This window comes from Apteryx mantelli, chromosome 1 (assembly GCF_036417845.1).
Source record: "Apteryx mantelli isolate bAptMan1 chromosome 1, bAptMan1.hap1, whole genome shotgun sequence".
NCBI classification, from domain to species: domain Eukaryota; kingdom Metazoa; phylum Chordata; class Aves; order Apterygiformes; family Apterygidae; genus Apteryx; species Apteryx mantelli.
In genome coordinates this window covers 155,057,729-155,071,077 of record NC_089978.1, presented here as the reverse complement: position 1 = coordinate 155,071,077, position 13,349 = coordinate 155,057,729, and the positions used below count along the sequence as shown (strand labels likewise).

General features: G+C 42.9%; 1 protein-coding gene across 1 annotated transcript in view; it reads left to right on the top strand.

Moving 5' to 3' along the window:
- Positions 1-13,349, top strand: part of DENND5B (DENN domain containing 5B) — a 127,840-nt gene that overhangs the window by 92,945 nt on the left and 21,546 nt on the right. The window contains exons 8-9 of the mRNA XM_067307650.1: positions 644-794; positions 11,029-11,122. Coding sequence (XP_067163751.1) covers positions 644-794; positions 11,029-11,122 — 245 coding nt within the window. The remainder of the gene's footprint in view (positions 1-643; positions 795-11,028; positions 11,123-13,349) is intronic.

Here is a 13,349-nt window from a genome sequence, read left to right as displayed (position 1 = left end):
CTTCAGGCAAGTTACCTACAGTTACCTATGGCTTTTCAAGGCCTGTCTGTCGAAGAAGGATTTCCCTTCAGAATGCGCTGTCCAGTCATAGCGTATCCAGTTGCAGGGGGAGGATCTCATAGTTGCGAGGTGTTTGCAGAATTCGAGTTTCGCTCCCCACGCATCTGTCCACGGAAACATATCTTGGGCAAAGCGAGATGTCCAGCCCTCGCAGAGCTGCTCCTGTCGCAACTGGCCTAAGAAGTCTCAATTTTGCAGAAAGAGGATTAAAGCCAACCACCTAATTGCAGGGGAAGATTGCACAGCTCTTTAAAAATATTTGTATCCATCTTGACAATAAAATAAAATAAAAACAGGGTTGTCCTTCAGCAATGCATCTTGTCAGCATTAAGCTCCCTTGAATACCTGCTTGTTTAACTGCTAACTTGTTTGTCCCAATACTAATTGTGTTCAGTAAGGAAACTAAAAATGAAGTAACAGTGCAGATGTTTCCTCACTTTTGTAAGTGACAGATTTCAGGCACTAAAATGAATATTTAACTACTTAGCTTTCAGGGATCAGAGCATGACTACTTTTGTTGTTGTAGTGCACGTCTTCAGGTAGCTCGCTAATGCGGTTGTTCACCTGTGAATATAACTTGCAGCCCAATCCATCGAGCAGCGGCTGATGAAGATTGATCACACGGCCATCCACCCACATTTGCTTGATATGAAGATTGGTCAAGGGAAATATGAACAAGGGTTTTTCCCAAAGTTGCAGTCAGATGTCTTAGCCACTGGACCTACCAATAACAAGTAAGCACAGTTTTTATTTTCTGGACTTGAAAATAAGTTTTTCTTATGAAAAAGCCACATCAATGGACAACAATCTTAATTTTTAATGTTTTCTGACTAGTCTAATTAAGCAGCAACTCATTCCAACTATAGCCATAGTTTGAGTGATGCTAGAAGTTGTTAGCTCTGGTTTTGAGAAGATTCCTCAGTAATATCTTCTGTTCATTTTAGTGGTGAGTACTGTGTCTTCTCATGCATATTTTAAGTTTTACCATTGCCATAACAAATTTAAAATGAATTTCTTACTTATTAGCCACTGAATAGAATAATTTGGAAACTCGAGCAAAAATTCAGATTTTGAAGGTAATCCTGGTGTTGAAGCAATCCTCCTGTAGAATGAAATTAACGTTCACTCTGTTCCTTTCTGTTTTTTAACTGTTATTACATGCCCCAAAGATTTTTATAATGCTCTTTCAGTTTCCAAATTAGAATAACCTAGAAGAATAACCCAATAAGGTTGGGTGGAGTATGTGGTTTTGTATTTGGGTTGCTCTTTTGAATCCGAGAAGGTCCTTAGTGTATTTTGGTATGACGGTAGGGGTACCTATAACTGTGAAATCAAGCATATTGTTACATTACTACTTACCTGATCCAAAATGAGAATCTGTAGCAGCTAATGTACATTAGAAAGTAAGTACTGAAAGTCACCTTCCCTCTTTTCTTCCAAGCCCAGGTAAGAGATTTTTTCCCCCCTCAAAAAATGGGAGATTTGCTGTCAATGATTACTTCATGAAAGCACTACCTTGGGCCCCAGCTTCCAGCATTGGTGCAATGTCTAGGTGGAGTGCAGATAAACCTCAGAGCTCCAAAAGCCACAGTTGTCTACATTTTGAAAGCTAGGTCTTGTTTCAGAAAGCAGCCTGCACGCATGCTGCTTGGAGCTCCTCGGGGAGGTGCTCTGAAGGCCCACACAGTCCTATTTATACACCTTCTCAGCCCCCCAATGCTAGCAAGTCCCATTTTAAGAACCTGTTAAGCATAAGACTTGCAAATGCTAACATTCAATGCTTAAGCATACCTAATTTTTAAGGAATTGCAGTTAATTTTTGAGCTGATACTCACAAAAATAAGAGGAGGAATGCATATTTCAGAGTTCCTTTGTTTGCAGTCGTCTTGCAAAATCAGACCAAAACTGAAAGTTTACAGATAATGCTCCCTTGAGAAGCTGGGGGTTTCTTTGACTTCTGGGAGGTTGTGTTTAGCAGTCTGCCTCTTTTCCTCATGGTGAGCTTCAGTTTTACAGCGTCATTAACAGTATGAGCATGCCCGCCTGCTCAAAGTTACTTACATGTTTTGGCTACATTACAAAATCTTAGTGGATCTGTGAATAAACATTATATTCAATACAAGCGTCTTTGTGCCTTTGAGCTGCTTCCTTTAGATTTGGAACTATTCTAAAATGTGGCTTTAACTCCTTGAGTGCTAATTTTGATTTAGGTAGCTGGTTGTGGTCTTCAAATAACAGCATGTTTCAATTTGTAAAAACCAAAATCCCATTACTTACCACAAAGTGATGTCAATGTGACAAATGTCTGGAATTCCTCCACTTGTATATTGCCAAAAAGGTTTGTAATTGGAAAATCTCAAGACCATCTGTTTACATCTTTTTGCTTCCTGGCATTTTATTTGAGCAGCTGAGAAGACTCTTTCTCTCTTAAGACATGTAATTCTGCTGAATTTACACCCACGTTATAAAATAGATAGCCTTTTCATGCTCTCTGCAAATACAGCGTAATTCTTTTGACTGCAAGATCAATTGAGCTACAGCCTTCCATTAATTTGAATTTCTCAGTAGATGCTTCTCGGCTGCATGTTATACTTGCAAACAGGACTGAGCCTTTGCGTATGGGGCCAGGGGAAGAGAAGAGAACATCTCAGCTGCATTCCCAGGCACTTCAGATATAGCAGTTGTGTGCCTTTGTGAGGTTAATGGAAAGGATATTAATATAGTTTAAGATGTAGATCAGAATTATTTGTGAAAACTTCAGTTTATGTAGTAAATTTTGTCCTGAATGTTGCAGGGGGAAAAGAAAATAAAATCATTCCCTTGCTCCAGTCAATTTTTGTTGTGGTGGTTGCACAGTAGCAAGTAAACCAATTCAAAGCTATTTTAATGAAAACCTGTCCTTGCTGGACAGCAATCAGATTTTTACGGCTTCCCTTTTGGGAGAAATAAACTAACAAATCTGTATCTAGAGCTCATAACATTATGCAGCTGTTGCCTTCCTGTATCCAGGCAGAACACCGGAGGTACTTCTCCCACAGTTACTAGGCTGTAATATGTATAACTTTAATATCTAGGTCAGGAATGTAATGCAGAGAACAAAAAAACTTTTTAGTCGTGTTTAGTGCTAAGCCCGGTCTGTGATTTTAGGAAACTGCGTGGCTTAGAGGACTGTAACAGGCAGAAATTCAGTTTGGAGGAGAAGGTACCTGGTCCTTGCTTGTGGGGCACGAGAAGCGGGGACAGGGGCAGGGGAAGGGTTGGCAGTCAGGCTGGATCACCTTCAGCTAAATGCAGGTGGCAGCAAATGTTGATTGCATTACCGTGTATAACTGCTAAGACACTGAAGTGTGTCGTGCAGGTGATAATGAGTTTCACCCGTCAGCTGCAGCCGTGCGTGGCTTTGCCTTGCTCCTGTCACCCTGCTGCCTCCTCCCAGCCCAAGACGCCCTTTCAGAGCCTGGACAAGGGGTGGACCTAGGCTCCTCCCGTCTTAGCGAGTGCTACAGTTCTTGCTTTAACACTCAGCTGCTTGGTCACATGTGGGTCAGGAGTGTAGCTTTCTAAAATTTGCTCCTATTTTGGCCCACTCATTCAGGCTGCAGGTGCACGCTTGGTGTCATTTGGGCTTTTCTTTACCTCCTCCACTGTGGTGGTCAGGAAATGTTGACATGTTCAGCTAAAAAAAACTTTACTGAAACCAACTTTAAACTTAACTTTACTAGAGGAAAAAAAAGGGGGGGAGCGGGAAGAAAAGCAAAGAAAAACAAACCAACCAACCCAAACCCCCCAAAATCCATAAAACTGGAGAACAGGCTCCTAGATATGGAGTTTTCCTAATCATCTTTTTGATCAAAACTGCCAGAGCATGGAAAGACTTTATGTACAGAATACATAGACCTAAACTTAAGCAAAAGATGATAACTATCCAAATATTTCTATAATTATTTTAGCAGCTCTTGGTTACAAGGCAAACCTGGAATATGGGAATATACAGTTTTAAATTGTCTTGAAGTCTTGTCTACACGTGGACATGTGCTTGTTTAGCTATAGATATGTTAATAATAAATAGCAGATGGCCAATTCCCACCCCAGAAAATTTCTCCTCAAAATTTAAAACAAGATCCAAAAATGGATACAGAGATGTTGCAGGGGGTAACAGTGAAGCTCTCTGGCAGTGTAATAGTGAGCTTCCATGGAGTTTGGACTTTTTGCAAGGTGATGCCTTATTGCCATTGAAAAGAGAACGGGGTACCTGGGGTGATGGGTTATCAGGTAATGGGAAGAGCCTGCAGACTGGCTGCGACACCCAGCAGCTACGGCTACGATCTCTAGCACTGTTGCTCCAGTGGACAGTGTTTTAATTGGCAATTCAGACCAGTGAGAGAAAAGAGCGACCCTGCCCAGCTGACAGCAATTAAAAACCCTCCCAAATTCTTCCATATCAGGAAGCAATGCCCTGCTGGCGGGACGCGCTCTGCGCTCATCTCCATTGATACGTCCCCGCTTTGGGGCCCGAGGACGATGCCGTCTCTTCTACCTGCCGGGAAAAACCTGCTGAATCTGCAAGCCGCAGCCCCAGGTTCCTCCGGCTCCAAAAATGGCCTGTCCAGCTTATTATAACCTCATGAAACAGTGACTTCCACAGAAGTCCAGCTGCAAGTTGCTTCGGCATTCTGCCTGTCAGTCTGGAATAGGGCAGCGGTTTCCTGAGTCCCGCTTTCCTTTTTCAAACAGCAGCCCCACAGTGCGGCCTCCTCGTGTTCCTCCCTTCCTTCCCTGCGCGCCTTTCCTGCCAGGCTTTTAAAAACCCTAACGGGGACTTTGCAAACTGATACGTTTGTGATGATTCAGGCAAGGAATCTGAATGGCAACAAGCAAAGCTATGTAAGCGCTTCATGGTTTTTGATGAGCTAATTGTGAAATTATGGTGAATATGCTTACAGTGCAAAATTAAAACAACTAAACAAGCTGTGTTTTGAATCTAATTGATTACCTTGTAACTTAATTTGTACTAAGAAGCTTGATAAATGAGATTAAATACTGCAGAGGAAAACACTGATTGCACATCAAGCATGGGAATATATTAACATTTTGGCAATTTGTAGTGAATGCCTACAGAGTACAACTGAATTGACATTTCTTTCATTGATTTCTTCTGTTTCTTTGAGGGAAGGTTTTGCTTTATTCCACATTTACTAGCTGACTTAAATTATCTTTTTTTTTTCTCTCTCTCTCCCCTTCTCTGTGTTTAGCCCTGTTTTTCGCTCTTCTCTCTCCACCTTCTTTATCTACACTTTGCTTTCCTCCTTGCTTCCTTTCCTGACCAAGGCATTTCCTCTTTCCACCCTGGCCACTTCTCTTTTCCAAGTCCTTTTGCTCATGTTCTGGCTCCTGTGAACTTTGTGCTTTTGCCCATCCTGTGCCCTATGTTCCCTGCAGTAATCCTCAACCAGGGGTGCAGACCAAGTCTTCGAGCACAGACTGCTTTATACGTGGCCTTCTAACCTCAGGGTTTAGCTAAGCCACGTGTTGTTCTTATCCATAAAACCTGTTGCAGAAATATTATCTGCTGCTTTCTCCAGGTATTTGTTCCTGTGCTGTGTTTTGCCGACCTCACCACTGTGTCAGTAGAAGCATTTGCGAAATCATGCTATTAGGAATGTACAAAACTGGTTCATTTTTGTGGCCCAGTTCATGGCATAGCTCCACAGACTTGTGTGGGTGCTGTCCTGGGGCCTCCGTCCCCTCACCCCAAATTGTGAACTGCCCAGGGCTTATATACCCGGTGTTCTGGTTCTCCTAATTTTTAGATAGAGCTACTGCTTGCTTATTCACTAACATTAACAGGGCTAATCTTTTTTAAAGAAAATATCATCTGTGATGTATATAATGCAAAGTGGTATCTTTTTTTTGAGTACCATGATGGAATTCATTCTGGTTTCAACTAAACTAATTTTTGTATTCCTTTGGGAAATGATCCGTATGTCTTGTATTGAGCAATTCATATTATATGTGCTTTTTTTCAATTCCTCCCTTGTTGGGTACTGTTTTAAGACTGGCTGTCTTTAATAATTTTTTTTTTTTAATCAAGCCAAGAAACTGTGCTTTCATGTAGTATAGAAGAGCATCTCTGCATTGCATCTGAATGAGTCAGAAATGAGTCAGCAATGAGCCATCCTCACAAAATACTGATCTTATTTAAACTTTGCAAATAGTAGAAGCTCACCTTTTGTTTGAGTATGAGAATCTGAAACAAGGGGTTACTATACATTAATTTAACCTAATATGGCAAACCATTGACAGGTGCAATGAAAAGATTAACTGTTTCTGTCCAAATACACTCATTTTCAAGAATAAGATTTGCCTGACTTTGATAATATGTGCTTAATAATGGTTTCTGAAGTAGGAACTATGAGCTCAAGTAACTTGGGATCTGAAGTGAGTCTTTTACATGCTGATCCTTTGCTTAACTCTGGTGCAAGGTGGTCAAAGAATATTTTACTCCTTTCAAGTTAAATCATTAAAAATATATATATACAGAATTAAAATTCACAGGAAAAAAAATGTATGTTGAATCCTTACCATGCCCCTTTATTTTATTTATTATGCCGCTCCCACTGTTGAGGAGTGCATAACAGTGTTACTGTCGCAAGGGAGCGTGTGATCTAAGTGCCGCTGGGGACAGCAGTTCCCCAGGACTAAGGGGTGACGCTGGCAGACTGCTTTTGCTGTTCCTTGTGGAGGATGGCAGCTGCAGGTGCCACCCTTTTAGGTCATTTCTTTCCGTATAATTTGACAAGCTAGCCTGTCAGTGCAACATGGCTCTCTGCAAGACGTTTTGCTCTTTTTTTTGTTTTTTATCCACCCTATCAGCAATTTTAAAAGCTTTCCTGCTCGATCCTACAACAGAGAAGAACAAGGCATATTATTCTCTGTTTCAAACTTCATCTTCCTTATCCCGGCGTATTGTGTGCAGAACAGACACGTAATGCGGACCCCTGCCCCGGCAGCCCGGCAGTGACCAGCTAGTGCTGGTCTTGGCTCTGACCTCCCTTCGAATTTGTTCTGTCCGACATGGATTTGACTTTGGAGTCATTGCAGAGTCCTGTGCGAACTGCTTCTGAACTTGAGCAGATTAGGTGGGTGGTTTGTATATTTAGTGTGTGCAGCTGCGTGCGCATTTCAGGGGTTTTCTTGTGGAGGTACAGCACATCTGTGCGCTAATTCAGGAGTATAAAACCCCAGTCAGGTGACTGTTGGCCAACAACTTGCAGCACAACGCTGTTGGCTGGAAAAGATCACGCTCTCTTATGTGCTCTCCTCTGATGGAAGCATACAGATAAGAGGTCTGTTGTCATATTTGCAGACCTAAGTAGCAGCTTGCCTCAGGAGATCATCTATGTAAGGAGGCGCAGGTTCTGTCCTGTGGACAAGTGTCTTTATTGCCTCCTCCCTCTGTCTTTGCTGTCAATATATTCTTGATTTTTTCAAATGATTTTCATGGTGATGGTAATACTAGTTAAATCAGTCTGTGACTGAAGTTGTCTTCTAAATGCACATCTCTTAAGTTCTTGTTCTCTGGCAGCATGTGGCACATACTGCGGTGTATATCCTGCCCTTTACACCTGTGTCTGGTTTGGTTAGACATCGTTTCTTTCTGGCACCGTGGAGCTTTAAACGAGATGGGGGACAAGAAGGGGGGATATATGTATACACATGCTTGCAGTACGGCATGTCCAGCCCTTGGTATGAGGCTGCTGTCTCACTGGGTTGACTTGTGACAGCCCAGCTTTGATGCAGACTTTCTTACCATTTTTATTACCTGGGTTAAACATTGCAGGAAAAGTGTCATCTTTCACAAAGGAACATTATTCCTCCACCTTCTGCAAACCTATGCCTAGCATTAAACAATACTGGATTCACTGTCCACCCTACAGTCTTCAGGCAACACCTGGGCTCGGGGCAGTGCATTGCTCCGCTCCTCCGTGCCGGGCCGCGGTGGCTGGTCCTCCACAGCAGCAGCGGGGCAGCCGGATGCATCCCCCGGCACAGCTCTGCAGCAACCTGTACTGAAGGGGTGGGCAGCTGGTGGGCTTATTTGGAAAGTCCAAGAATAAGGGCTCAAGGCAAGGCCAGATCTGCCTGTGCGAGCACAGCTTTCCTCTCCCCTTTAAAAGCACGAGGGCAGAGGTGTGATGTTTGCCCCAAAAGGAGCAGGCTCGTGGGAAAGGGCTGGGAAAGGGCTCCAGCATCAGTCTCCCAAGTGGGATGCCAGAGATGCGAGGGGAGATGGTGTGGCCGGTGGGAAGGGCATTGCTCCCCGTATTTAAGGCTAGCAATAAACCCTCTCTGTGGTGTTTGGAGCGACTGAAAGGGGAGGAAGAGTAATTTAAAATCTAATCTCTGCTGATGAGGGGGGAGGGAATGGTTATTGTAATGTTTAAATGTTATTTCAGGAAAATTCTATATGGCCCAGAAAAGAAAAGGCTTAAAAAAGATTTAGCTGCTTAATCCTGCCTGTGTGCTGTCGGAGCTTCAGCAGGTGTGATTCGATGTGCCGGCCGAAGGTGCAGACCTCACTGGCTCTCCGGGAGCTGCCCTTCCCCACTGGAGATGGTGGGGAAGAGGGAGCACACAGCTCTCCTCGTGGGTAATTGCTCTGACTAATGAACAACAATCTCTCTTTTTTTTTTCTCCTCCATAAACAGCCAGTAATCTTCACTTTTATATGCCAAAAATGTTCAAATAGTCTTGATTAATAATCCGGGCCTGATCTGTGTACTTTCCCAAATGGAGTACAGGGCTGGAATTAACTGCAAATGCTCTAACGATGGTGCGTTACTTGTAATTATTCTGTGGGTTGTGTTCTGCCTTCACCTTCAAGTGAGGCATGTTCCCTCAAAGCAAGCCGGCAGCAATTCTTAAATCTTCCGGTAACTGCAAAAAGGCAGGTGGGAAGGAATCAAACCTTGGTCTAGAATTCAGAATATGTGATATAAACTGGAGCAGAAAAAAATGGTATAGATCATATAAAATTGATAATTTTAATTTCCAATGTAGTATTAACATTCTATTATGTGATGTGTAGGCATGATAATTTGCAATAAGTAGAAGATATCTGGAGACAGGTAGCTAAAGTTATTTTTACTTCCACTACACTGCCCTTTATCTGAGCTCTTTGAGGGGGCAGTTTTTTCTGCTAAATTTCTACTTGCTGAGATTATCAAAATGTGAAACTCCCCCCACCCCACCCCCTAGTTCATCTCATTAGCTGTTTTTGAAAAATGTGATGACTTACTAAAGTCACGGTCTGTATATTTTAAGAACTTCTGGTGAGGTGCAAAGACGCTTATGTCAGTAATATATTTCTCAGAGAAGGTACAAATGTGTGCTCCTCAGAAACCTATTGGTCTCTCTCATTTAGTTACTAAGAGACTTGGGGTTGCGTTGCTTTAAAAAAAAAAGAAGAAAGAAAAAAAGCAAAATTTCATGTCCTGTGGGATGATGAAGTGCTGAACCATAATTACCTGCAGACCCAGATGCCTGTCTCTTGCTTTGTGCTTGTTTTCTTGATGCTATTTGAAGGCTGGGAAGGGCCTTCAACCATAGAAACTTTAGGTCCCATGTTTTAGGCCTTTTGAGCCAGACAGTTAGCCAAAACATGGTCTTTGGTTTCCTCTCGCAGGCAGAGCCTTGTTCGGGTGCACTGCCCAACACTGGAGCGCCGCACCGGCCGGGCTTCGTGTTCTCGTCCACTTTGGGTTCACTCTTTAACTTGTGAGTGCAGGAGAGAGGCAGGAGTGACTTAATGAAGCAGCTAAAAGGCTATGCACTTAGGGGTTTTTTATTATTATTTATGATTTTTTTTCACTATATTTAACTTGTTTATAAACACAACCACAGTAAGTAATGTCACTTTGAAGATGCAACCTTTGTGGGCATTAAGATGTTTATTTTTAAGGCTTTATGGATTGCTTTATACAATATTTTTTCAGCTTTCTTCTATAAATAATGTATTAATTAATTTATTCCCTGCACCAGTTGAACTTTTTGGTTTCAAGGATTTGACGGAATTTTATGATATTATCAGAAGTCGTACGATCATTTGAGACCATATATTCTTTGGGACAGAGTTATCTTGTGCTGTGTTTTGTCTGTATCTGGCATAAAGGAGCTTGGACACTTGGGAGCATTAAGGTTGCTTCATTTCATATCAGTTTACTAAGTGACTACTTTCAGGTAATAGTTTAAGATGAGAAAAATTGTACTGGTCATAAATGAAGATGTAGCAAAAATGCAATTTTTCTGTGCTATTCAGAAGCCTAATGAGGAGGAAAAAAGATAAGGTGAAGATCAGCAACATGATTAATCCCAGGAGTCTTAATATTATGTCCTTTAGACATAGGTTTACCTAAATTGTAGTACTTACTATCACAATGGCAGAGTTCTCAGGGGTAACTCCAACTATAGGAGTACCAAGAAAACCTCACAAAAGAGAGAAAAACTGTTGGAAGTTGTTACTCGACACACATCATCATATTTTGTTTGTTCATACAGACACCGCTTTTAGCAAACTTTAGCAAAGGCAGCAAATAAAGGCATTGCTGGGTGAATAAATAAAATGATTTACCTAGTAGTGGTTGCACATCCAAAAGTAGGCTGGTGGAAAGGGAGGCTTTGAAAGGAAAACCTGCGGCGTGATCCGCAGCGGATGCTGCCTCATGGAGGGGGGCACATGGGTTCTCACCTGAGATCCCATCAGCCCTGTCATCCCTTTGGCGCAGGTTGGCCTCCCGTCTGCCATGTGGCTTTCCCAGAAGGAAGCGGGCTGCCAGCTAGCATGGGCATTTATTGCAGTGCGCAAGTTCACGCTTTCACCTCTCCCGTTGCAGATGTGTCACGTGTTCTCCTGGCTTTCTCTCCTGATTTTCGCCCTCACGCATGTCTTGTTTCTTGCTGTCTTTCCAGCCGCTGGGCCAGCCGCAGCACGACAGCACAGCGGAGGAAAGACCGCCTGCGGCAGCACTCAGAGCACATCGGGCTGGACAACGACCTGAGGGAGGTAGGTGGCTGCACCACTGGCGGCGCCAGCTCTTACCCAGGAGCCTGCGTTTAGGCAAACGACGCTTTAAAACTTCCAGCAATTTTGTTGCTGCCAGAAGGTTTCCGTGGGTCTCTGTAGCCATTTAAACACTGTGCATCGCGGATGCTTGTACATGCTGTGCAGCTTCAGAGCACACAATATAAATAAAATAGCTGTGTTCCTGTAATAAAAGAGCCCTTTGCCATCAGGAAAATGGCATATTTGCTGATTTAGACCCCAGTCCTGGAACCGCACAAAGAGAGCCGAGCCCTGGCCCTGCATAGGCGCAGCTACAGAACTGGCCGGTGGGAAGGTCTTGGAAAAGTCAAGTATTTGAATAATGTCAGCTGTTTAGAGGCGAATGAGGCAGGGCTCCCTCTTTTTTTAAGGGTTTTTCTTTTTGGCTTTAATGTAGGTTACTGACATAGGTGAGCCTGTTTGAAAGGTTAAGAGTTTGGGACCCTTTTATGCCTAAAGCTTGGAGACTCCCATGCATCCCGTAAATGTCAGTCACGTACTTGCATTTCTTTCCTGTCTTTTCAGTTTCTTGTCCTTCATTAAGTATTTTCTGCCATATTTTTCCATTAATGTCCATGTGCTTCTTACGTATGTCACTAGCAAAAGTACAACATTCATGCTGTTTTGTGGTAAATCTTGCTGAATTATTTTGACCAGTGTCATCATTTTCAGCTAAAAAGAACTTGAACACACAAGCGTACTCTTGAATCACAGCTTCCGACAACATTTCGCGGAAACGCCGCAAAACAGCCTTTGCGAATGTCTGTTGTTATTTTTGTTAACATGACACTGCAAGTGTATCTTAAACTTTGCCTTGTGTGTGTTTCAGCAGAGCCTTTTCGATGCCTTGTCGTGTATTTACTTTCTTCTTCCGGGCTGTGGATCATATGCATGCTTCTTTTGCTTTGTCTCCTCTTTCTTCCTGGCTGTTCGGCCATTGGGGTATCTGCCCCCTCTTAGCCATCGGAGGAGCTTTTGCTTCGCCAGAACTCAATGGCCTTCTGGGAGTGGGATCAGGGGCCACCCCCTCCTGCACGGCCTCCCAAAAAATCCTTCTCTGAGTGCTGCCTGGTATGTTCTGGTTTTTCTTGTCGAAAGCTGCTTTTGAGGTGTTGCCAGCGTAAGGGAGCGCTGCCTTCGGCGCGTCCCGAGCCTCTCCCCTCCTCATGGTGTGCGAGCATGTCCCCATAGAGATCGGAAGTGTGGTTATAATCGGAAAAGTAATGGGAAGTCAGCTCTCAGGCATCCGCGCCGGCCCCCCGGCAAACGGGACAGTTCTGAGACTGACAGATGAGAATTTTGTTTTGTTTCCTTTTTCCCCGTGTTGGTGGCTGGCAATCCAGCCTAGGGCACCAAATCCTGAAAGCATGGCTTTCTGACTGCTGAAGCTGCTAGCGTACAGGTACTGATGAACGGGCGGATAATATTCAGCTGGTTCGCTCATACCACATTCGTTCTTCTGTTGAACTTTTAAGAGTTAACTATATTCATTTTTTCATATAATAACAAGGCATACAATGAATAAAGTAAAGTTATCGATTTTTTGCACTCTTCAGACTATAACCGCACTTTGCATTTTCTGTATCCCTTCCTTTTAAAAAGAAGTATTAGATTTCCTAATTAGTTGTTCCAAGTATTACTTTTTCGCTGTTTTTATTGCTAATTTGTGCACTAAGTTAGATGAAAGTCACTTGCAAGGTTACTTACTGAACAACACGCTTTCATCAGCTGTGATTTTTATTTCTGTATACAGTAGCTTTTCAACTATTTTTAAGTCCTTGCAGTATCAATGAAGTTGTAATTACTTCACTGAGCACTTACTAACTAGTTGAACACAGTTTTCCATGTTGCAATCCTACATTCCTGTCTGACCTGTTGAACTGTTGTTAAGCTGCTCCTGTCCAAATTTTGTAACCAAAAAAGCCAAATGAGTCCAAACATCTCTACACCCCCATTACCACAAAATTGTGAATAATTGCAGTTAACTTCAGCGTGTTTGGATTTTACTTTTGCTAAATAAATGATTTTCTCCCCAAATAGAAAGCTCTAAGAAGGCTGCAGGTGCAGTGTTGTCCATCACTGCACGCTGCTCCTTCCTCAGAAAACCCACCTGAACAGCAGCACTGTGTGCCAGGGGGTCTGATCCATTCCTCTTGGCAAGAAGGGCGCTTTCCCCATAATGTCCCTC